This window comes from Sceloporus occidentalis, unplaced genomic scaffold (genome assembly GCF_023333645.1).
Source record: "Sceloporus occidentalis isolate IW3139 unplaced genomic scaffold, rSceOcc1.0.p SCAF_7, whole genome shotgun sequence".
In the NCBI taxonomy this organism is placed as follows: domain Eukaryota; kingdom Metazoa; phylum Chordata; class Lepidosauria; order Squamata; family Phrynosomatidae; genus Sceloporus; species Sceloporus occidentalis.
The window spans coordinates 27,215,046-27,240,489 of NW_028316987.1; the positions used below are offsets into that span (position 1 = coordinate 27,215,046).

The 25,444-nt window shown below is 39.3% G+C and overlaps 1 protein-coding gene across 2 annotated transcripts in view; it reads right to left on the minus strand.

Annotated features, from left to right (window-relative positions):
* COBL (cordon-bleu WH2 repeat protein) overlaps positions 1–25,444 on the minus strand; it is a 192,699-nt gene that overhangs the window by 33,220 nt on the left and 134,035 nt on the right. For both annotated transcript variants that reach the window (XM_089532471.1, XM_089532470.1), the window contains exon 10: positions 8,225–8,531. In XM_089532471.1, coding sequence (XP_089388597.1) covers positions 8,225–8,531 — 307 coding nt within the window. The remainder of the gene's footprint in view (positions 1–8,224; positions 8,532–25,444) is intronic.

The window sequence follows — 25,444 nt, forward strand, 5'->3', positions numbered from 1 at the left end:
AACAACAGAGTAAAACATGATCAATTGTTTCTATTGCTAGATTTAAACATGGGCAGTTGTACTTGTCAAATGGTATTTTTATTTAATTTACCTTTCAACACAGTTGATGGCAGCACATTAAAATGTGCCACAGTAAAAGCACATCTAAAATTTGGGATTACTAAACTGGTAAAATATATGGGATGGTCAAATGATACCCCTATATTTTTTAGTGTAGAAATGTTTCCAATCAGGTAATGATGATTTTGTAGCTCAGTGCCCCATATATGCTGCCTCAGTGCTAACTTGGCTTTCATAAATCCTATTCGTAGTAAGACATTTTGTGAGAACCTGAATAAGAATAAATTTTTGTTTACCATCTGTTTCCAAGAAAAGAAATAATTATCTCCTTTTCATTTTTAATTTTTTAAATTAATATTATAACCTACACACAATTGCATTAAAAATCTTTTACATAATATTCCACATACAATATATAATGAATCATATTAATTATCCATTCTTTACTACCTTATCTAAATCTTATTCATATGAAACCATTTAATATTAACTAAACCAGTAATTTTTAAAAAACACATAAAATTATTATTAATATCTTCATTCTTCTTACTTTTTTCATCACATCACATAATTCCATAAAGGTATAATACTATTAATTTATAACTAATTCATTTTGTAAAAAAAATTGATCCCTTTCCCCAAGTGCTCCACATTACCAGAGCCTAGTATCTTCATATTACTCTACCATTCAAAATTATAACTTTTCATGTGGAGGTAAAACACCTTCCTCTTTTACTAAAACATTTTGAACAAATATTTTCCATATTGCTTCAAAATCATTCTCTTCATTATTCCTTTTTTACCTTAATTCCACTCTTCCTGTCCTCTCTTTATTTTATTTATTTATTTATTTATTTATTTATTTAGGTATTTATATCCCGCCCTTCAACCCTAATGGCTCTCAGGGCGGCTTACAATATTATTTTTAATCAGACAGTTCCCTGCCCTCAGGCTTACAATCTTACATTACATCTTTCCCTAATACAAATCCCTCTTGCAACAGCTTTCATAATATCCCATAACACAGCTTGAGAAACCTCTCCGTTATTGATATCCCATATATTTTGCCAGTGTTTCTCAATTTTATTCACTATATCTTTATAACTGAGTATTCTGGTGTCCAACCTCCATCTTTTTGCTTCTCTGTAGTCCTTTTTGACTATAATATCCATATTAACTAATGTAACTTTTATCCCTTCTACTCCTGTATTTAATACCTGTGGAACCATATTTTTAGGTATAAAAATAAAATCTATTCTAGAATAATTTTTTTGAACTGCTGAATAATAACTATATTTCTTTTCATCCCCTTTAATTAGTCTCCATACATCTTTTAACTCTTTTCTATTCACTATCTTATTCAGGGGTGTAATATTATTAAGTCTATTCCTTGTTGTAGGGTCTGATTTATCTTTGCACTTCTCTATTACCATATTAAAATCTCCTACCATAATTGTATAATCTCCATGCATATCTTCCATTTCCTTAAATACTGTTTCATAAAATTCTTTTTGATTTTCATTTGGAGCATACACATTGACCAACAAATACTTTTCTCCCCAAATACTTTTCTCCCCTCATAACTCCTTGCATAAGTACAAATCTTCCTTTTTCATCTATCTTAACTTTTATCACATTGAAACCACATTTATTAGATATAATAATAATAATAATAATAATAATAATAAATTTATATACCACCTTTCCAATAAGATCAAAGTGGTTTCAAAATTACAAAAAATACATCACATAAATGATTAACATAAACAAATAAATAAATTACCGAAACATCCCTTAATTAAAATACACCCCCATCATTAAACATTAAACAAAATTACACAAACAAAGCAATATTAAATAAACTCAAATAACAAACATAACATAGTACCAAGATAAAAAAGAAAAGAAAAAAATATGAATAATACAAAATATAATACAACAACATATAACCAATTAACAATAATCAAATCTACACTAGGGAGATAAATAGTTAAGTACATAAAATACATAAACAATTTACATAAACACATCGATAATACAAACCTATACAAACTAAAATTCCATCCCTCATCCCTCAACTAAAACACAATCATTAGGCATTTAAAAAATAGAGGCATTTCCCTTTCTCACAGTCTGGATTCGAAGAGCTTGCTGGCCTCAGCATCTCTTGCCTCCACAGTCCTTCTGCTTGCAGGTTTTATATGGTAAGTGCTGGTCTCAGGAGCCTGCTGGCCTCAGGAGCCTGCTGGTTGCTACCCCCTCTTGCTTTTGAAATACCATATGCTTTTTCATCAGTAGCAACCCAATTCATCTTGAGTTCATTCATCCCTTATTTTGTGTCCCTTGATGTGTTTCCTGAAGAAAAAATATCTGTGTTCTCTTTCTTCAACAATCATTCTATCCTCTTCCTTTTAAATACAAACCCCAATCCTTTCACGTTTAGTCATAGAATCATAGAGTTGGAAGAGACCGCAAGGGCCATCCAGTCCAACCCCTGCCATGCAGGAAATCAAAATCAAAGCATCCCCGACAGATGGCCATCCAGCCTCTGTTTGAAGACCTCCAGGGAAGGAGACTCCACTACACTCCGAGGGAGTGTGTTCAACTGTCGAACAGCCCTTACTGTCAGGATGTTCTTCCTAATGTTGAGGTGGAATCTCTTTCCCTTCAGCTTGCATCCATTGTTCTGGGTCCGGTTCTCTGGAGCAGCAGAAAACAAGCTTGCTCCCTCCTCAATATGACTTAGTTTCAAATATTTAAACAGGGCTATCATATCACCTCTTAACCTTCTCTTCACCAGGCTAAACATCCCCAGCTCCCTAAGTCGTTCCTCATAGGGCATGGTTTCCAGACCCTTCACCATTTTAGTCGCCCTCCTTTGGACACGCTCCAGTTTCTCAATGGCCTTTTTTTAATTGAGGTACCCAGAACAGGACACAGTATTCCAGGTGGGGCCTGACCAAAGCAGAATACAGTGGCACTATTACTTCTCTTGATCTAGACACTATACTTTTATTAATGCAGCCTAAAATTGCATTGGCCTTTTTAGCTGCCGCATCGCACTGTTCACTGATGTTCAACTTGTGGTCCACTTGGACTCCAAGATCCCTTTCACATGGAGTTTCATTCAGCCAGGTGTCCCCCATCCTATATCTGTGCATTTTATTTTTCTGCCCTAAGTGCAGTACCTTACATTTCTCCGTGTTGAATTTCATTTTGTTAGCTTTGGCCCAGCTTTCTAGTCTATTCAGGTCATTTTGAATTTTGATCCTGTCCTCTGGAGCATTAGCTATTCTTCCTTATTTGGTGTCATCTGCAAATTTGATAAGTATGCTCCCAATCCTGTCATCCAGGTCATTGATAAAGATGTTGAATAACACTGGCCCCAGGACAGAGCCCTGTGGGACCCCACTGGTCACTTCTCTCCAGGATGAAAAGGAGCCATTGTTGAATACCCTTTGGGTTTGGCCGGTCAACCAATTACAAATCCATGTAACAGTTACCTTGTCTAGTCCACCTTTTACAAGCTTATTTGCAATAATGTCATGGGAAACTTTGTCAAAGTGTTGCTATCCTTATTTTATTAACATGCTACTTTTCTAAATCTTCTAACTTGACTCTTCAGTGTGCCACCCCTACACCCATCCTTCCCCTCCCTGCCTCCCTCCCATCCCCTCTACTCACATATACATTTCTACCCCCTCCTTCCCCAAGGTATCCAACCTTGCCTATGGCTTTTACTACCCCCCCCCCCGGAGGGGAGGAGAGGAAAAGCCATCCTTTCAAATATGTGATCAATTCTTCTTCTGATTGTTCATTAATTGTCTCTCTTGTTATGTCTTATTTTATTTCCAGATTTTTTTAAAAAAAATGTCATTTTTTTTATCTTCAATGGTTCCTTGGCTCCGACAGTTGCACCCTCACGAATGTTTTCTTCTTGCTGTTCCAGAGCCAACTGCTTCAACAGATTCAATTCTTGTTCCAGGCATCTTGTGCTGCTTCCCTTTCCATTGAAATTTCAAGAAAATAGGGTAACCCCAACTGTATCTTATTCCATTCTTTTGCAGGACTGCAAAGCATGGTTTGACTCCTCTTTTCCAGTTGGTAGTCTTGCGGCAAAGATCATTATAAATCTCAATTGTAGTATCCCGTTATTTCAGTGATCCTGAGATTTTCCTGATTTCTTTCATTAAAAGATCTTTCTTATAAAAGCTTGTTACTCTCAAGATTACATCTCTGGGAACCAGGCCTCTTTTTAAATTTGTTGCTCTGTGGAAATGTTCCATTTCCTGCTCTGCCCAGGTAATTTGAGGAACAATACTTTGCAGCCATTTGAGAATTTCTTTCTTCAAGGTCCTTATGTCTCATTTGGCAGTTCAGGAAAGCCATGAATACGGAGGTTATTCCTTCTGTTGTGATCCTGCAGATCAATGATTTTTCTTTCTAGTTGATCCGGTCTTGATGAGTGTTCCAAAGTTATCTTTTGCTGAGCTTTCTGTTAAATTAGTATTGATTGTACTTGTTCAGTCTCTTTTTTGACAATCTGAAGAGATTTATTCATTTCATCCATAATTTTATTAGTTACTGTCTCTGATAATGCCCCATTATTCTTAGTGATTGTCTCTTTAAAAGCCTCATTGCTTTTGACTTGATTTTCTCTTAGCACCTGGAGGAACCATGTTTTCATATCACCCTCCTTATCTTCATGTTTTTGCTGCGCTCCTGGAACTGAACTCTGTTTGGGTTTCGCTCCAGCTTTTTGGATCATTTCCATGGAGCCAGATTTACCTTTTTGCATTTCTTTATTATGAACTTCAAATTTCTTGTGAAATTTCTCTTATCAAACCAGCATACGCTTTGTCTGAGGGATGAGTAGATTCTCTCTTCCAATTTAAAACTGTTTAAGTTCTCTTTTTTGACTTTTGGACATCTGCCAGATTCTATTAGTGTAGTGTCTCAGATGTTTTAGAGCTTCAGATTGCTGGCATACAGTTATTATTATTATATTTCTTCTCTCTGTTTGTTCTTTAATAAATATTTCAAGAAATTTTAATTCTTTAATTCCCACATAGTTCAATACATTTATTTTTAACTGTTTTGCTTGCTTTCATTTTGTGGATCTTAACTTCCACTCAGCTTAGCACACAATCAGCTGGCAATTTCCGGAAAGATATTTATTTATTTATTTATTTATTTATTTATTTGTATCCCGCTCTTTTCCCAGGACTGGGACTCAGAGCGGCTTCACAGTATTTTAAAAAAATAGTACAATAAAATAAAAAGTACATTGAAAAGAATCTTTAAACTGATCCAACATCAAACATCCCAGACTGTCCTTATAGTAATTCCCTAAATGCCTGTGTGAACAGGTAAGTCTTCACCTGCTGGCGGAAGGCCATCAAGGAGGGAGCCATTCTGATCACCCTGGGCAGGAAGTTCCAGAGTCTAGGGGCAGCCACTGAGAAGGCCCTCTCACGTGTCCCCACCAACCATATTTGTGATGATGTTGGGACAGAGAGAAGGGCTTCCCCAGAGGCTCTTAGAGTCTGGGCCGGTTCATACCAGGAGAAACGGTCTGCCAAATAGTGTGGACCTGAGCCATGTAGGGCTTTGTAGTAATAACCAGGACCTTGAATTGTGCCTGTAAACAAACTGGCAGCCAATGAAGGTGTTTCAAAAGGGACATTGTATGGTTCCTGTAATCTGCCCCTGTTAATAGCCTGGCAGCAGCTCTTTGAACCGGCTGAATTTTCCGAACACTTTTCAAAGATAGCCCATTACAGTAGTCCAAATGGGATGTAACCAAGGCATGTACCACCGTGGCCAAATCTGGCTTCTCAAGGAATGGGTGCAGCTGGCGAAAGCACTCCTGGTCACAGCAGAGACCTGGGCCTCCAGGTTCAAAGCTGAGTCCAAGAGTACCCCCAAACTGCGAACCTGTGTCTTCAGGGGGAGTGTGACCCCATCTAACACAGGCTGGATCGCTATTCCCCGATCTGCCTTCCAACTGACCAGGAGCACCTCTGTCTTGTCTGGATTAAGTTTCAACTTGTTTGTCCTCATCCAGTCCATTACTGAAGACAGGCACTGGTTTAGGACCAGGACAGCCTCCTTGGACTGAGGTGGGAAGGAGTAGTAGAGTTGAGTGTCATCTCCATATTGATGACACCGCACTCCGGACAACCTCTCCAAATGGTTTCATGTATATGTTAAACTGCATAGGGGACAACACAGAACCTTGAGGGACCCCACAGGTCAATGGCCAGGCGGTCAAACAGGAGTCCCCCAGTACCACCTTCTGAGTTTGCCCCTCCAGGAAGGAACAGAGCCACTGTAGAACAGTACCTCCAAGCCCCATCCCAGAGAGGCGGTCTAGAAGGATACCATGATCAATGGTATCAAAAGTCACTGAGAGGTCCAGGAGAACCAACAGGGACACACTCTCCCTGTCCAGTTCCCTGTGTAGGTCATCCACCAAGGCGATCAAGGCTGTCTCTGTTGCACAGCCAGGTCTGAAACCAGATTGAAATGGATCTAGATAAACTGTTTCATCCAGAAATCCCTGGAGTTGGGAAGCTACCACACGTTCCAAAACCTTGCCCAGAAATGGTAGGTTAGACACTGGCCGATAGTTTTTCATTATTATGGGATCCAAGGATGAATTTTTTTAACAGAGGCCTCACAACAGCCTCCTTTAGGCAGGATGGAATTCTGCCTTGTTGTAAGGGGGCATTGATTACCTCCTTTACCCATTCAGCCAGTCCTCCTCTGGCCTGTTTAACAAGCCAAGAAGGACAAGGGTCCAAGATACATGTGGTGGCATTTACCTCTCCAAGGATCCTGTCCACATCATCAGGCTGCACAAGTTGAAAAGTATCCATTAACACTGGACTGATAGGAGCCAAGGTTACAATGCCACTTATTTATCTTTCTTCTCTTTAAATCTTTAATTAGACAGTTCCATTTTATTCTCCTCCCATTCTGAATCATTTATTTATAATTACTCACAGTCTTTTTTCCATTTAGAAGGAATTCTTTGGCTTATTTAGCTTTAGCTTTCAGGAGAAAATGATCTCAACTCCTCACACAATTGCTTGTGGCTCCCTCCCCCTCCCCCAGATAATTATGTCAGTGGAGCTATCCCACATAAGCATAAGCTTCAACCAATAACTGGACATTGTAATTCCAGGCCTAGCTTTGATAGAAATTAGGCCAACCTTGATCTTGGAAGCTAAAAAGGATCAGTCCTGTTTAATACCTGGATGAGAGCTCCATATTCAGAGCAAGGCAATGACAAACCACCTGTGAGTGTTCCTTGCCTAAGTGAAAAGTGACTTGAAAGCATACTGTATTATGATATAGGAAAGAATAAATATTGGGGGGGGGGGGGCAATTGGACAAAGAGCAGGATGTACACAGTACAGTTCTCCCTGTTTTCACAGATTTGGGATCTGTATCCCTTGACTATCTGAGGGAGGTTAATGGAAGGGGTTAAATGAGGGGGCATACCAATGACACATGCCCATATGCTTGCATGGCCCTGCAGGGTTGCGCCTCCATTCAAGCCAATAGGGTTGAATGATTTTCCGTTTTAGCGTGGGGGGTGGAACGAATCCCTCACAAAAATGGAGGACTGTATAACTAATCTTGTAAAAGTAGCTAAAATACCAGTATTTGGAAGGATAAGAGCCACTGTGGGCACATCAACACTGGCTGCGTAGTCTAAGGCCAGTCCAGAACATTATGCCCTGGACTCACCCCAGACCAATCATGATGGTGACCACATAAACTAGGCTGAAATCAGTGTGACAGCACACCATTATGCACACAGGCCAGCTGGGCAGACACTGCATCAGCCCTGCTGTTCAGTCCCACCACTGTCATTGCAGCCACTACCAAAAACTGAAGTATTTCCCCAGAAGTAATCACAAATCATGAATACTACCATCATCAACTTTTGGGTGAGTTCAATTTTTTTCCCCTGGTGCAGACAAGCAGTGAGAAATTCAATGAAACCTTAAGATAGTATTAATTACCTTTCCAAACATAGGATGAGTTAATCTGGAACTGTTGGAACAAAAAAGTGGGTTAAAAGTGCTATCTTGCAAAACATGAAACTAAGCAGAGATCATTTTTTACAGATTGCCTTACAAATGAGGCTTACCTTTGGTAAATGTTCCTAGATTCATCACTGTTGAAAGAAAGAACCTCTGTACTGCAGTCCTCTTCAAGAGCCACAGGAACCATTTCAACCAGGCCTTCTTGGGCATCAACAGACTTGCTTCTTGAACTCATACTGTCATTTTGAGAATTCAATGATAACGTATCAGACGGTGAACTTATTACACCTGAATCTTCTGTTGTGTCCTCTGAGGCAAAACAGCTGGTAACAGAGATGGACTCCTCTATTTCTGAAAGCTCCAGAATGATGTTGTCCATGTTGTAAATATCATGCAAAACCTGTAGGTTGCCTAGACAAAACATGGCAAAGCTAAGTGCCATTCTTTAAATTTGTGAAGCATTCTACATAAATACAGTACTAGTCTGTTTTATAAAATTTATCCATGTGGTGATTTATCCTTGCCACCATAGTTTTTTGTTTTAAATTGCATTGCAAAGTGATCTTGCAAAAGTGAAATCCTCATGGACATACAAAAATTACTTGAGCATACCAAATACAAGACAAATAAACAACAAATATATAACAACAACTACAACCTTCCTTTTCCCATCCCAGGGATTCAAGGCAGTTAAAACAGCTGGGGATAAAAGTACACATCATGCAAAAGGTAAAATTTATTAAATTATCAGTATATTTAGAATCAAAAGCATGCCCATTAAAAAAGAAAAAGAACAAATACAGATCACATAGCATAGTATTAAAGACTGTTTCTCCATGCTAAAACAAAAAGCAAGAGGGTGCCAGTCCAGCCTCAAATGAAGTCATTGTTTATTTTATGATTCTATATGTGTATGTAAAGATCCCAATTTTCCCTCAGTCTGAGACTCAAGGAAGGTTACAAATATTAAAACAGATACAGCTAAAAGGCAGCAGAGGAGGAGCCAGAGCAGGCAGCCCTTAAAAGCTATCCTCCAAATCACCAGCACTCCAAGGCAGCAGAGAAGCCAGAGCAGACAGCCCTTAAAAGCTGTCCTCCAAACCACCAGCATCCCAAGGCAGCAGAGAAGCCAGAGCAGACAGCCCTTAAAAGTTGTCCTCCAAACCACCAGCACACCAGCGCCGGTTGAGGAGATGGAGCAGCAATGGAGCCAATGCGCAGTGGAGGCCTGAAAAGGCAGACACCCAGGACCATCTCTCCCCCAGCGCCAGTGCTGGTTGAGGAGGCAAAGCAGCGACAGAGCCAATGCGCAGTGGAGGCCTGAAAAGGCAGATGCCCAGGACTATCTCTCCCCCAGTGCCAGCACCGATTGAGGAGGCGGAACAGTGATGGAGCCAACGCGCAGCGGAGGCCTGAAAAGGCAGATGCCCAGGACCATCTCTCCCCCAGCGCCAGTGCCAGTTGAGGAGGTGGAACAGTGGCGGAGCCAACGCGCAGTGGAGGCCTGAAAAGGCAAACGCCCAAGACCATCTCTCCCCCAGTGCCGGTTGAGGAGGTGGAGCAGTGGTGAAGTTAGAGTGGGTGGAGACCATCTCTACTAACTAATCCTCCAGGTGGAAATAGAGCGGCAGGCGTTTTTATTTTGTCTGGGTTTGAATTACCTGAACTGAAGAGCAAGAATATAGACTATTGGACTACAGGAACCCACGATTGCCCCCTATGAGTACATCATAGGATGCGGTTAGTAAGGGGATTACTAGCATAAAACAACCTCAAGCCGATAAGGAAGGCTCAAGTTTGCACTCAAGCAGGTAGGGCCCAACCCACAAAGGGGCGGGCGGGATAATCCTGGACCCCCTCATTTGGTGGAAATAGTGGAAGCCACAGAGTTGCAGACCCCTTAACTAACTTCTAGCTTGGACATAGTCCAAAGCAGACACAGTGGGGACAATAGCCTTTTATAGGAAAGAGGGATCTATATGTGGAAATAAATTGTTTGGTAACTAAGATATTGCAACTAAACATGGTTTAGAGTTAGATACTGGGGAAAAATTGTACCAATAGTTCTGATAGCAGGGGATATAAAGAGAAAACAAACAGTAATAATAACAAAAAAGGGGGGAGGAAAGAAAGATAGCGACAATTTAAGCAGACACAAAGAAGTCCATCACTGGAATCACTTGACAAACAGACAGGCCAATTATTAGAGGAATTTTAAACATTTAAATCAGAAATTAGATAAGAAATGAGAGAAAACAGGGAAAAAATAAAAGAGGAGGTAAGGAAAGAGATAGATAAGATCAGGGAAAAATACAGAGAATCTTAGGAGAAGTTATTCAGGCAAAGAAAGAAATTAAGGATTTGAATAAAAGAACACAAGACTTAGAAAAAATCTCAAAAGTAACAATGCATTTACAACAACATGATGAACAGAGAGTTAATTTGTTAGATCTGAAATATAGGGAGAAATGTATTAAACTGAGATAAATTGTGGAAAAAGCAGATGAAGATCTTGATGATATTGTTATCTCAGCATTAGCAACCTATTTAGAAATAGAAGAAGAAAGGATAGATATAGAAGTGGATAGAGTTTTTAGAATAAATTCTAGGGTTGCAAGAGAAAGGAACTTACTTTGGGATGTAGTGGTATATCTGGTTAGAACAAAAGTAAAGGATATGATTATACATAAAAGCTATAGTCAAAAATGGATAATTGAGAACAGAGAAATTGGCATATTTAAAGATATACCCCAACAGATACTGAAAAGGAGACAGGTTTATAAATTTTTGACAAGACTGTTGTCCAGGAAAGACTTAAAGAGTATAAATGGGAAAAGCTGGAAGGTATCTCCTTCAGTTACAACCAAAAGAGATATACAGTGGACACGACTGACAAGGCAAAAGAAATCTATGAGAAAATTAGGAGAGACACAAAAGATGAGGTCCCGGGTGGGGGGGGGGGAGGTAAACAGTAATAGGAAAGGAAGTGATTTGGAGAATAATTCAGAAGAGGAGAGAGGTCAAAAAGAGGATAACATCACATAAAGAAAAACAAAAAAGAAACAGAAAAAACAAATACCCCTAAAATTGTAGTTGTTTTCTTAAGTTGTAAAGTTTAAACATGAAAATAGTCACATGGAATGTGAAAGGATTGAACTTGGGACCAAAAAGAAGTAATGTCTATCAATATATGGAAAAACAAAAGGCGGACATTGTTTGCTTACAAGAGACACATATTAACAAAAGGGCTATAAAATACCTTTAAAAAACCCAAGCTCAGGAGGTATATGCTTCTGCTACAGAAAAAAGGAAAAAAGGGGTTGCTTTATATGTAAAAAAAATAAATAAAGAGTAAACAGGTATTTGTAGACAACAATGGTTTATTTGTGGGGGTGGAGATAAAGTTAAACGAGATGAAGATATTAGTTATTGGGATTTACGCCCCCACTGAAAATAAGGAACAGGGGGTTTTTTTTTTCCCCTCTAAAGGAATTTTATTTAACAACTCAAGTAAATGGTCAATCAATTCCATTTTAAATGTTTTGTAAAATATGGCAGTGAGGCCATCTGGACCCGGGGCTTTATTTTCTTTTAGATTTTGAATTGCCTAAAGTATCTCAAGTTTTGTGACAGGTTCATCCAAAAAATTTGCTCCTTATTCAATTGCGTAATGTTTTTATGATCCAAATATTTTCTAATTGTTTCGCTAGTTTTTAGATTTATGTTAGCTTCTTTAAATAATTTTGAATATTCCTGGAAAAAAAGATTGATGATCTCTTCTTGTTTTGTTATCTTTTCCCCTTTATCCTTCATTTCTGTGATTCGTTTTTTTTCCTTATCTTTACGCAGTTTATTTGCATGCCACTTACTCGTCTTATTAGCTTGTTCAAAATAACGCTGTTTCGAACATTTTAATTTCTGTGCTAGTTCTACTGTTACTTGTTCTTGTAATGTTTTTGTATTATTTTAATTTCTTCCTGAATTTTAATGTCTGTAGGGTTTTCGTCACATTCAGATTCTTTTTTTTTCAACTGTTCTCGTAGTTTGTTATATTTAGCTATTTTCTTTTTTTTTATTTCTGTAGATCTTTTAATAACAAAACCTCTTAACACTGATTTACAAGCATCCCAGATTAATTTCATTGGCATTTCTTGTGTTATATTATTTTGAAAGTAGAATTTTATTTCTATTTTCATTTTATCTACATACTTTTTATCGTGCAAAATATATTTGTTCAGTCTCCAATTAGGTTTGTGTTTTTTTATAGCTAGTCTCAATTCTATCAAGCTATGATCAGAAATGTGTTTAGGGTGGATATCCATTTTATTTATATAATTTAATAAGGATTTAGAAACGAAAAACATATCTATTCTAGATGAGGTCTAGTGTGCATAAGTAAAAAAAGTATAGCCTTTCATATTATCATACAAGTGTAGCCAGACATCCTCTAAGGACAGTGTTTCCGTTAATTCAAAGAAATTCTTTGGTAATTTGCCCTTAGGTTTTTTGTCTTTGTTTTTATAGGACCTATCTCTCTCTGGCACCGTTACTCCATTAAAGTCCCCTGTCAAGATAATATTATCATTTATATTGTGATCCTCTAGATCTTTCCTTAATTTCTTTAAAAAAACTTCTTTTTTCTTATTTGGAGCATATATGTTAATTAATGATATTTTTTTATCTGGTAAGTCAATTTCCACAATGATATATCTTCCCTCACTGTCTTTACACACGTCTTTAGCAGTATATCTCTTGTTTATAAAGGTAGCCACCCCACCTTTCCTTTGGTCAGTGGTAGAGTAAAATATCTGACCCAATTTTGTATTATGTATATATTTTATTTCATTTTCTTTAATTTTAATTTCCTGAAGACAAATAAAGTCAAGTTTCTCTTTTTCTAAAATATGAAAAAATCTGATTCTGCTTAAGTTTGTTATTTAGCACTTTCACATTCCAAGAACCTAATTTAAAGCTTGTTGTAATTTTACATCTGTTTGTTTCCTGAGTTCACTTCTTTTTCCTATTCCTAGGCCTGTTACAGACTGCCAAAATAAAGCTGCTTCAGGTCTCTTTGAAGGTATGCTGTTTAAAAGATGCATGGGTCCTAAGAGTCCGGAGGTAGCGCCAAAGCCATACTCCATTCCTAAGCACTGGAGTGCAGCTCTGGTGCAGCTTCAGGATTCTTAGGATGCATGCATCATTTAAACAGCATACCTCCAAAGAGACCCGAAGCAGCTTTATTTTGGCAGTCTGTAACAGGCCTTAGTCTTTTGATTATTTTCATTCAGTCTCTCATTGCCTCTTTGTTTTCTCCTTTGTATTTTCTTCTGCTTTTTATAATTCTCATCTTTTACTTCCTCCAGTTCGTCCACAAGTAATTCATCCTCTTTAGAATCTCTTCCTGACTCATCAGTAAGTTCTTCTGAAAATAAGGAACAGGTTTTTTAAGGAAATTACACGATCTAGTTTTGGAACAGAAACTGGGAAATGTTATTATTGTTGGAGATTGGAATGGGGTCTTAGACCCCAAAAATGATAGATTGGCCGGCTAACTGGCAACCCGGTGACAGTGATTTCAGCGGAGCTCAAGGCTCAGAGAACTCAGTGCTAACCAAAAACCCAAGCCCAAGGAGGGCCTGAAAACCAGGGGCTTATATAGGGCTGAACATATCTGGGGGCTATGTGACTTGCTAGACAAAGGCATTGATTGCCTGGGCATTGTTAAGCCAAGAGCAAGCAATGGGTTGCACAATGCATTAGGTCAGGAGACCATTCGGAAGGGCAGCCTACTTGATTGCTGAGCCGTTAAGCTAATCACTGGCTCATTAACTAAGAAGCCAAGGCTATTGTCTTTATTTGGGCTAGCAGAGGCAAATGTGGTTTGGCGACTCCAAGACTTCCTGTGGAATTTCCCAATTTTAGCTCTTTCTCTAAGGCACTACCTTTGCAGGGCAAGATGCCTACGTGGTCTCTCCACCTTTAGGTTAATGGCGGGTCCTCTATGGGGTCAGTCAGGGGTCATAGCACAGACTGCATGTACCCAAAATTTTATATAAATACAAACTTGGTAACAGGACACCAAGGACAGCATTGAAATAGATGGTTGAGATGCCCTGGGCAGTATTGAAACTGAACCCAATAGTCAGTAACCAGTAAAGCATAGAACACCATGGGGACTATTATGTCAACATGAAGTGAAGAGTAATTCCATTCTTAGTCTTGATAACGACAAATGTAACTATCATATCTGGGTATATAGTTATCATTATGTCTGTCCCACTAATGTTACAAAATGTTAACAAAAGGGTATAGGAGATCAATGATACTGATGGTAGGGATTCCTCCAATAGTGCTTTTGGGACTGAAGCACAGATGGTCTATGCTTGAGCATATTTGAGAGAATTCATCACTTTGTGAAGGTACAGGAAAGTGCCAATGTTCGAATTGAGATGATGATTGACACAAAATGATTCTATTGATGGAGAGTGTCAAGAACATGTAAGTGATCTATCAACTATTTCATTTTCTCAACAGAACCCTATGTAATTACCCTATGGGACTACTGGGGCTAGACTAAAGGAAAGATTAACTCAGGGGTTCGACAGACCACCCCAAAGGAGTGGCGGGACGCCACCCCTTTCCTAGCCAGATCAGGGCCAGGGCAACCGCAGCCCCGATCTGGCCTTTCTAGGGGGCAAAAAGGAGTCGCAAAAAGGGCCTCCTTTTTGCATCCTCGAAAGGGCGCCATAGCCGTGGTGGCAAGGCTATATGGTGCTCCTTCGGTGCTGCATTGTATGGACGCAGGAATGTGGAGTGGCATGTGGTGTCAGGCGCCCTGGGGGGGGTACCCTCTTTGTTTTTTCAGTTGGGAGATGTGCAATTTACCTTGACTCAACTCTGCCTCGACTGTGCTCCCATGCCGGCCTTAATGGCTGGTGTGTACAGGCCTCAGTAATTCTGATTTATGGTGAGACGGTGGAGAGAACTGTTTGACCCTGACACCACCAGGGGTTCTGTTAGCCAAATGAATGTGACAAGGTGGAAAGGACCTATTGGCCAGATACCCACATGAGTTCATTTAGCTAGCCAACGGAGATGTAGGAGAGGGTTGGGAAAAGAAGAGAGACAGTGAACTGCTACAGGAGAGCAGGAAAGAAAACCAAGGAAAAACACTGAGGGGTTAATTTTTTCAGTTCTTTTGAAGGGAATTGGTGAGCTAGGAGATGGCAACCACTGAAGTTGTAGAATGATTTGTTTTATATCTTGGCCTATTAACCTTTGATATTACATTTGCAAAAAGAAGGAAGGAGTGAAGGATAACCTTGGACTTTCAATCAGTTGAGTTTACTAGGTTATGATCATGTTATGATGTTTTCCTAAATATACATAGAATCACAGAGTTGGAAGAGACCGCAAGGGCCATCCAGTCCAACCCCTGCCATGCAGGAAATCCAAATCAAAGCATCCCCAAGAGATGACTATCTAGTCTCTGCTTAAAGACCTCCAAGGAAGGAGACTCCACTACACTCTGAGGGAGTGTGTTCCACTGTCGAACAGCCCTTACTGTCAGGAAGTTCTTCCTAATGTTGAGGTGGAATCTCTTTTCCTGTAGCTTGCATCCATTGTTCCAGGTCTGGTTCTCTGGAGCAGCAGAAAACAAACTTGCTCCCTCCTCAATATAACATCCTTTCAAATATTTCAACAGGGCTATCATATCACCTCTTAACCTTCTCTTTTCCAGGCTAAACATCCCCAGCTCCCTGAGTCATTCCTCATTGGGCATGGTTTCCAGACCTTTCACCATTTTAGTTGCCCTCCTTTGGACACGCTCCAGTTTCTCAACATCCTTTTTAAACTGTGGTGCCCAGAACTGGACACAATATTCCAGGTGGGGCCTGACCAAAGCAGAATACAGTAGCACTATTACTTCTCACTATACTTTTATTGATGCAGCCTAAAATTCCATTGGCCTTTTTAGCTGTTGTGTCGCACTGTTGACTCATGTTCAACTTTTGGTCTACTTGGATTCCCAGATACCTTTTACATGTAGTTTCATTCAGCCAGGTGTCGCCATCCTATATCTGTGCATTTCATTTTTCCACCCTAAGTGCAGTACCTTACATTTCTCCGTGTTGAATTTCATGTTGTTAGCTTTGGCCCAGCTTTCTAGTTTATTCAGGTCTTCTTGAATTTTGATCTTGTCCTCTGGGATATTAGTTACTCCCCTAGTTTGCTGTCCTCTTAAAATTTGATAAGTATGCCCCCAATTTTGTCCTCCAAGTCATTGATAAAGATGTTGAATAGCACTGGGCCCAGGACAGAGCCCTGTGGGACCCCACTGGTCACTTCTCTCCAGGATGAAAAGGAGCCATTGGTGAGCACCCTTTGGCTTCAGTCAGTCAACCAATTACAAATCCATGTAACAGTTGCCTTGTCTAGCCCACTTTTTACAAGCTTGTTTGCAAGAATGTCACGGGGAGCTTTGTCAAAGGCCTTACTGAAATCAAGATATATTATATCCACAGCATTCCTTTCATCTAACAAGCTGGTAATTTTATCAAAAAAAGAGATTAGATTTGTCTGGCATGACTTCTTTCTCTGAAACCCATGTTGACTTTTTGTGATTATGGCATTGCTTTCTAGATGTTCACAGACTCTCTGTTTAATGATCTGCTCTAGAATCTTTCCTGTTATTGATGTCAAACTAACTGGATGATAATTGTTGGGATCCTCTTTTTTCCCCTTTTTGGAGATGGGGATAACCAGTCTGCTGGGACTTCTCCTGTTCTCCAGGAGTTCTCAAAGATTATTGCCAATGGCTCCGATATTAAATTTGCCAGTTCTTTTAATACCTTGGATGTAGTTCATCTGGACCTAGAGATTTAAATTCATTTAGATTAATAAGGTATTCCTATACTACCTCTTTACTTATTCTGTGCTGAAATTCCCCTATTCTGTCCTCTGCTCCATTATCCTCAGGTTGAGCACCCTTTTCTGTTTTTCTTTCTGACTGGAACTGTTTGAAATTGTGCCTTCAGTATCTCCCTTTTGAGAAAGTCCCATCCATCTTGAACCCCCTTATCTCTTAGTATTCCTGACCATGGGATCACCCCCAGTATTTCTCTAAGTTTACTAAAATCCACTCTCCTAAAATCTAGAAGGCGTGTCTGACTATGCCTGGCTTCTCCTTTCCATTGTATAACAAACTCCAGGAGAACATGGTCACTTCCACTTAATGATCCCACTCCTTGCACTACATTAACTATGTCATCCCTGTTGGTTAGGATCAGATCCAAAATAGCTGGCCCCCTTGTTGCCTCTTCCACCTTTTGGACAATGAAACTGTTTCCAAGGCAAGTGAGGAATTTGCTAGACCTTGAGGATTTGGCTGAGTTTGAATTCCAGCAAATATCAGGATAGTTGAAGTCACTCATCACTACTACATCTCTCCTTTATGAGTGTGTAGTCATCTGTTCTAGAAAGGCATCATCCAATTCCTCCGTCTGACTTGGGGGTCTGTAGTAGACTCCCACAATAACATCCTTGTTGCTTCCCTCCTCTTTAATTTTTATCCAGATGCTCTCCACCTGGCTTCCAGGACTGATGTCCTGGATCTCTTCACTGGTGTAAATATCGCTGACATATAGTGCTATTCCTCCTCCTTTCCTGTTTGGCCTATTTCTCTTGAAAAGGTTATACCCCTGTATTCCTACATTCCAGTCATGAGACTCATCCCACCACCAGTGTATGGTTTTGTTTTGTTTTGTTTTTTGCGTGGTGGTAGTTATTACAGAGGACGTTATCAGACAAGGGAAATTGGAAGTATAATCGAATGGCAATCTGAACGCAATCATGGGGTTTAATGTTATTGCATGATAGACTACCACACACAATTTCAGGCAATGGGAAGTCAGTCCGAACACAATCATGGGGTTTCACGTTATTGCATGAGAGGTGATCACACACAATTTCGGGCAATGGCAAGCTATTTTCGGGCAATGGGAAGTCAGCAAATTCACGTGAATGTGTTCTGGCCCCACTTTCTTTTCATTCGAAATTAAGAGAAATTCCTCCTATGTGATAAACTCCAGAGTTTCCATTTTTAAAAAGCCTGTACTCTTCCTTTAGAGAAAAGGGGGGAGCTCTGGTCATCCCTGATATACCAAGGACCCTGTAGATATTATCTTGGTTCTACATTAAACATAAGGGAGAGGCAGAGAGAGAGGGTACTGAGCCCTTACATCCTCAAGAACCTGAGGAAGGATAGGACGCAGCACTGCTGTTACCAGTGCATTGGAAGAGGAGGCAAGTCTGAGTGGAGCTCAGCCACACACAGGGGCCCTTTTCACCACACCTTGTGTATTTGATATCCTGAATAAGTTATGGCATAAATACTCAGAGAATTCCTGAAGTGTACATTTGAATTCTTACCAGGTGTTTTTATTCTATTTAGCACAATACTGAATAATGTAACAGCAGGACATCTGTGTGTGTGTGAGAGAGAGAGAGAGAGTGATTTTCAATGGACTACTGAGTTCAAAGAGGCTAAGAAGCAGGTTCCAAAGCTTCTGTGGTGTCCAATGACAGCATCAAAGTTGAGGAAAATGCAGGTCTTTCTGAAGGGGGGAAAAACCCTCCTCCTCCTCCTTTTCTTCAGTTTATGTGCAGAAATAAGAGCTGAAGATCTCCTTAGAATGTATAGGAAACCTCTGTCATTAATAGTCTGTTAGATAGCAAACCAGCTGAGATTCTGAACATATTTTTTTTTTACATTGAGTAAGTATTCTGAGAACTCCAGGTTTCCAAGCTGTATTATGGGATGAAGACAAAACCAAGGAAGATGTTGTCATATTGAAAGGTCATCTGAAGTTAGTAGTTTCACTGTCACTACCATAGCTGAAGTTGAATGGCAAATGCAGATGCTATATCTCTATAGTCTAGACAGTTAAAGCCTGATTACATTAAAGAGAATTTTTTCTCAGAGGAAGTGAGTTGGAGACTTGGCTGGGGGAGGAGCTGCAGCCAGTAGCTTTACTATATAGCTGCAGTCTTGATCTCTGGATCTTGATGACAGAGCTTGGCAAAGAAGTTTGGAAAACAGGGGTGTTTTGCATAGGTGTTTACTGTGGGAGTTTGAGGAGGAAGCCCTGTTTCAGTGCCTACTGAAGACTACTGAACATGGGCACTGAAGGAACTGCTGCAGTCACCTGTATCTGCTTAGGTATGTTTGTGTTCTTGCCAATAGATGTGGATAACTCCACCTGCATCAAGTGCATGCTGGTAGTTTCAAATGAACTGAAAAACTTTTTCCTTGGAAGAGAAAGTCCAGCACCTGGACTCTTGGTTATGTACACCTCAGTTTATTAGGGAGCAAGAAGTTTTCCTGTGCAGAGTAAGCCAGACTGTCCTGGATGGGGAACACACAGAGGAAGTTTCTGAGGAGGATGTCAGGAGGTAGATCGAGGAATGTAACACAGAGAAGTAGGAAAATCAGGGATCAGCCTGTGAGCTTGCAGCTATAGAACCAATTTGAAGCTCTCTCCTTTATCAAGGATGATGGGGGAGAGCAGCAGAGTCAGTGCAGGAAAAATGCAAAAAAACTTATGGAATAGCTGTTGCTAAGCCTTGGAGTAGGCATGTAGTGGTCATGATGGACTCCTATCTGAGGGGTACAGAAACAGTGATTTGTGGACCTGACAAGATGTATCACGGGGTATGTTGTCTCCCTGCAAGTGTGTGTGTGTGTGTGTGTGTGGCGGCAGCACACTAGCCCTTCTCCTCCATCCTGGGCTTTCTCCCTGGAGAGAGCAACCTGGAAGGGCGCATGTGCACCCCTCCTACCCTGGAAGGGAAGGACGGCCCAACCGGGTGTCATCCCCTTCTGGGTGTCACCCAGTGCAGTCCACACCCCCTCACCCCCCAGTAACACTACTGCTTGTATATCTGTGTGCATCCTTACACATGTCTTAAAAACCCCACTTTATTTATTGAAACTGGAGCACTCTCTGCACCAGTGTACATAAGTGAAAAGATCCTTGCAGTTACTCTCCTCTTGTAGGTCTCTTTTCAGCTATAATATCCCCAAATTTCAAGAAGATTCTGGCATTGCAGGTGGGCACCAACAACCTCCCCCACCTTTTAAATAAAAATAGAATCAATTAGTTCTGTTCCAAAGATTCTGTCAGACCACAATCCCATCTTAATGACAATTAAGAATGGGAATAGTAGAAGGATGTGGAAATTAGATGACAACTTACTGAAAGATGAAGAGGTTGTGAAAAAGGCAAAGGAGACACTCAAATTATTTTTTCAAGAAAACAAAAACAAGGAGTCTAACTCAAAATTAATATGGGATACCAGCAAGGCCGTAATGAGAGGCTTTTTCATTAAACAGGCTTCTGAAAAAAAAGAAAAAGAGGGGGGAAATTGAAAGGATTTACAACAAGATCTCAAAGAGAAAGAACAAGCTCTGATAGATAATCCCTCCAATAAATTTGAGGGTGGAAATTGTATATATTGTATTTTTTAAAGGTTGTATGCCGCTTTGATTGTGGTAACAAAAAGCGGGATATAAATTAAAGTTTTGTTTTAATTTTTTATTTATAAATTAACACAAAAGCAAATTTAAAAAATACAAAAAGAATTACAGAATTAGTATCTGTAATACTAATAGAAGAACAAGAAAAATAATTGAGGTTTATTCGTCAAAAATTCTTTGAACATTCCGGCAAACCAGGGAAGTGGTTAATGTGGAGATTGAGACAGGAGAAGAAAAAGACTAATTATACAGGTTAAAAATGGGAAAGAGATACTATCCAACTCAAAGAGAATTATAGACTGCTTTTTTAATTATTTTGGTAAAGTATATAAACAAGAAGCAACCCCTTTAAGAGAAAATTACAGATTATTTAAATAAGCAAAAAATCTCTGTACTAAAAGAAGAATATAGGGAACTGCTAAATAACCCAATAACAGTGGAAGAATTAAGTGATGCAATCAGGAAAATTAAAACTGCAAAAGCTCTAGGCCCAGATGGCCTAGGAGCAATCTACTATGAAAAATTACAGGATCAGTTGTTAGAACCACAGGTGGTAAATGAGATTGAATATGAAGGAATGCCTGACTCATGGAAGACAGCTAGGATAGTACCAAAGGAGAATAAAGAGATTCTAGACATCAGTAAGTTTAGCTCTATATCGCTTCTAAACAATGACTATAAAATCTTTGCTCTTGTCCTAGCAGAAAGGCTGAAAAAAGTCTTGAAAAATGTAATAAATGAAGATCAAGCAGGCTTCTTGCCCAATAGATATATCAAGAACAATTTAAGAAATGTATTTGATATTATTGAATTGCTTGAGAAAAACATCAATAGAAGTTTAGTGATAATTTGTCTAGACGCTAAGAAAGCATTCGACCAAGTAAATTGGTCATTTATGCTGAAAGTTCTGGAAAAAAATAATATGGGTAAATTATTTATCAATTGGATTAAAGCAATTTACATCAAACAAAAGGCAAATTTGGTTATTAACGGTGAAGAATCTATCAACAGAAAGAGGGGCGAGGCAGGGATGTCCATTGTCACCCCTTGTCATGGCCAGCCAAGATGAGCTCTCGGAGGATGAGGAGGAGGATGAGCCTCCTCCAGAGCAAGGGCTGATTGAGGCTACGCCAGGTGTTAGTTCTGCTCTGCCAGGTCCCAGCTGTGCTTCCCCAGCCCCAGAGCATGAGGTCCAACCAGGTCCTAGTGCTGAGGAAAGGCCTTCTATGGTGCCACAGCCTAGTGGTGATTCGGGAGACGAGGTGTGCCTGCAAGTGCCTTCTTATCAAGAGAGAAGGGCCGAGAGTGCTTGCAGGCGCAGATCCAGGAGGATTGCAGAAAGACAATCAGCAAACGAGCCTCAGGTGGCTTGAGGGAGAGCTTCCCTGATTTAAGTGGGAGAGAGGCTTGAGTTTGTTGCTAGAGTTTATTGCATGAGCCCTTGGTGTGATTGCTGTCGCTCTAGCTCCTGACATCTTGTTACCTTGCTACCTTGTTATCTTGACCTCGGACTGGACCTTTGTTATCTCTTGGCTATTGTGACCTCGGACTGTTTTGACCACGCTGCTTTCTGGCTTCCTGACTTCGGCTCGTCTTTCGGCACGCTTGACTTTCTGCAACCCCGACATCGGCTTGTTTCCTCGGCTTGCTCTTTGACTGCTTCTCCACAAGGTTTGTTTTGCCTACACGTGTTGGCTGCAGGCTTGGTTATCAGCATAAGTCAGAGATTGCTGGCAGCAATCCCAGACATAATAAACTCTAGCCTTAATCATTGCTGATAACAGAATGGCAGAAGAAGCACTCGTTAAAGAACTGTTGGAGCAGAACCAAAAGCTATCAAAGAAAACATGAAGAAATGGGGGGAAACAGACCTCTCATTAATGGGGAGAGTTGCAATAACTAAGATCAATAGCCTTCCTAAAATGTTATTTTTGTTCCAAGTGATTCCTATTTTAATTAATAATAGATCCTTTATAAGTTGGCAGAAAGATATCCAAAAGTTTATATGGGCTGGAAAAAAAACCCAGAATAAGATTTAAATTAATGAAGGATAAAGTGGAAAGAGGAGGCTTAAGTTTGCCATGCCTCAGGTTATATTATCACGCAGCATGCCTTTCATGGGTAAAAGAATGGGTGACCTTAAGAGATCAAAGGCTGCTTAAGTTAGAGGGAGCAGATAATTTCTGTGGATGGCACGCATATATGTTCTATGATAAAGTCAAAGTAAACAAGGCGTTCCTGCATCACTTTATTAGAAGATCTTTATATAGAATTTGGCAGAAATATAAGCCTTACATTACTAGAAAAATACCAATGTGGGTCTCCACAAATGAGGCTTTCTTTCAAAGGGAAGAAATTATAAAAAGGAAATGGAAAACTTATAAGGACCTTTTGTTAAAAGACCAGGAAGGAAACCTTAGAATGAGATCACCAAAACAATGGTTAGAAAAGGTTTCAGATATTACTGGTACTCTTATGGACAGCTAAATGAGAGGTTTAAAATGGATAAGAAATTATTTGGGATAGAATTAGAGGAATCAGAGCTGGAAAAATATTATTAGGGGAGGATATATCCAAAATTTATAACGAATTGCTGAAACTGGAAATGGAACCAGAAACAGTCAAAGATTGTATGATAAAATGGGCTAAAGATTGCGGGGAAAATATTGAATTAGAAGAGTGGGAAAGGTGCTGACAGAGGAGACTCAAATATACTGTGAGCATGAACTTAAGGGAACAATTCCACACAATGCAATTTAGATGGTACATGACTGCAGACAGGATTGCACATATGAACAAAAATTACAGCGACCGATTCTGGAAGTGTGATACTGAGAGAGGTACATGGATGCAGTGCTGGTGGCTCTGTACCAAGGTTAAACGCTACTCGGATTCCATACAAAAAGCAATCAAAGATATTTGTAAATTGAACTAAAGAAAATTCCAAAAAATATTTTTGTTAGGTATGATAGATACAAATTTGGAAAAACAATATGGGAAGATTTTATTTTATATATTAACAGCTGCCAGAACAGTCTATTCTAAAAAATGAAAAAAATCAAAACATTCCAGACTGGATCTGGAAATTTTATGATTTGTTAGAGAATGATAAACTAACATGTCTAATTAAATCCAAATCAATAGAAAAATTTAAAGAAGAATAGGCCCTAGTGACGGACTTTCTGGAAAAAAATTGGATTCAAAAGAAGATGGATATCAATTTTGGGGAAGGGGGGAATAAATTCTGTATTTAATTCAATAACCTAATATTGAGTATCAATATTTTACAAAAATATTTAACAAAAAATGTTAAACATTTATTGATGAGTAAGGAAAGTTTTTCTTTCAATTTTTCTCTTTTCTCTCTTTTTTGTTTTTGTTTGTTTGTTTGTTTGTTTTCCCCACCTCTATGTGTCAACAGAACATTTAAAGAAGCAAGATTTGGTTAGATACGACATAGCTACAATAATTGTCATGAGAATTAGGTAACTGGATAATTGATATTGTGGGGAAAAAACATTACATTAATTTTATCCAATCAAAAAATAGAGGGGAATTAGATTTAACAGAAAAGATAATGATAGAATTAATCATAAGGGGAAGGTTGATAGAAAACACTATATTCTTTGCCACAGTTTTGGAAGTCGTGATTTTATTTTTCTGTATATGTGTTTTCTGTGTATGTTTGTAACAATGTTTGTTTGTGTATGTTTTAATATATATTTCAAATAAAGAAGTAAAAAAAAAAAAAGGAAAATGGAGGAAATCACCAAAGAGGACTTCCAACAAATAGCAACCACATGTAGGGGGAAAGTCAGAGAAGCAAAAGCACAGATTGAGCTCAGGCTTGCTAGAGAGGTTATGAACAATAAAAAGGGCTTTTGGGAATTGTCCATAGCAAAAGGAAGGAAAAGGAAATGGTAGGGCCACTACATGGAGAAGATGGTGAAGTGCTAACAGGGGACAGAGTAAAAGCAGAATTATTCAGCACCTACTTTGCCTCAGTCTTCTCACAAAATGAAAAGGGTGTTTAATCTGAGGAAAATGGAGCAGGTGATGCAGAAGGGGAAAGGCAGCACAGAATAAGCAACGAGGTAATACAGAAATACCTGGTTAATGTAAATGAATTTAAGTCTCTGGGACCAAATGAACTACATCCAAGGGTACTAAAAGAATTGGCAAAAGTAATCTCAAAGCTACTGTCAATAATCTTTGAGCATTCCTGGAGGACAGAAGAAGTCCCAGTAGACTGGAGGAGGGTAGAAGTTGTCCCTATCTTCAAAAATTGGGGGGGGGGGGGGGGGAAGAGGACCCAAACAATTACCACCCAATTAGACTGACATCAATAACAGGAAAGATTCTATAACAGATCATTAAACAGAGAGTCTATATACATTTAGAAAGGAATGCCATAATTACCAAAAGCCAACATAGGTTTCTCAAAAACAAGTCATTCCAGACTAAATATTCTCTCTTTTTTGATTAAAATTACCAACTTGATAGGTGAAGAGAATGCTCAGGATGTACCATATCTTGATTTTAGTAATGCCTTAGACAAGGTCCCCGATGATATTCTGGTAAACAAGCTAGTAAAATGGATTTGTAATTGGTTGACTGGGCAAAACCAGAAGGTGGTCACCAATAATAATAATAATAATAATAATTTTATTTCTATACCGCCCTTCTATGCAATCAGGGCGGTGTACAACATCATAAAAACAGCAACAATACATCAAATTACGTTAAAATTACAGCATATTAAACAATCAAGCCAACTTGCCACTGT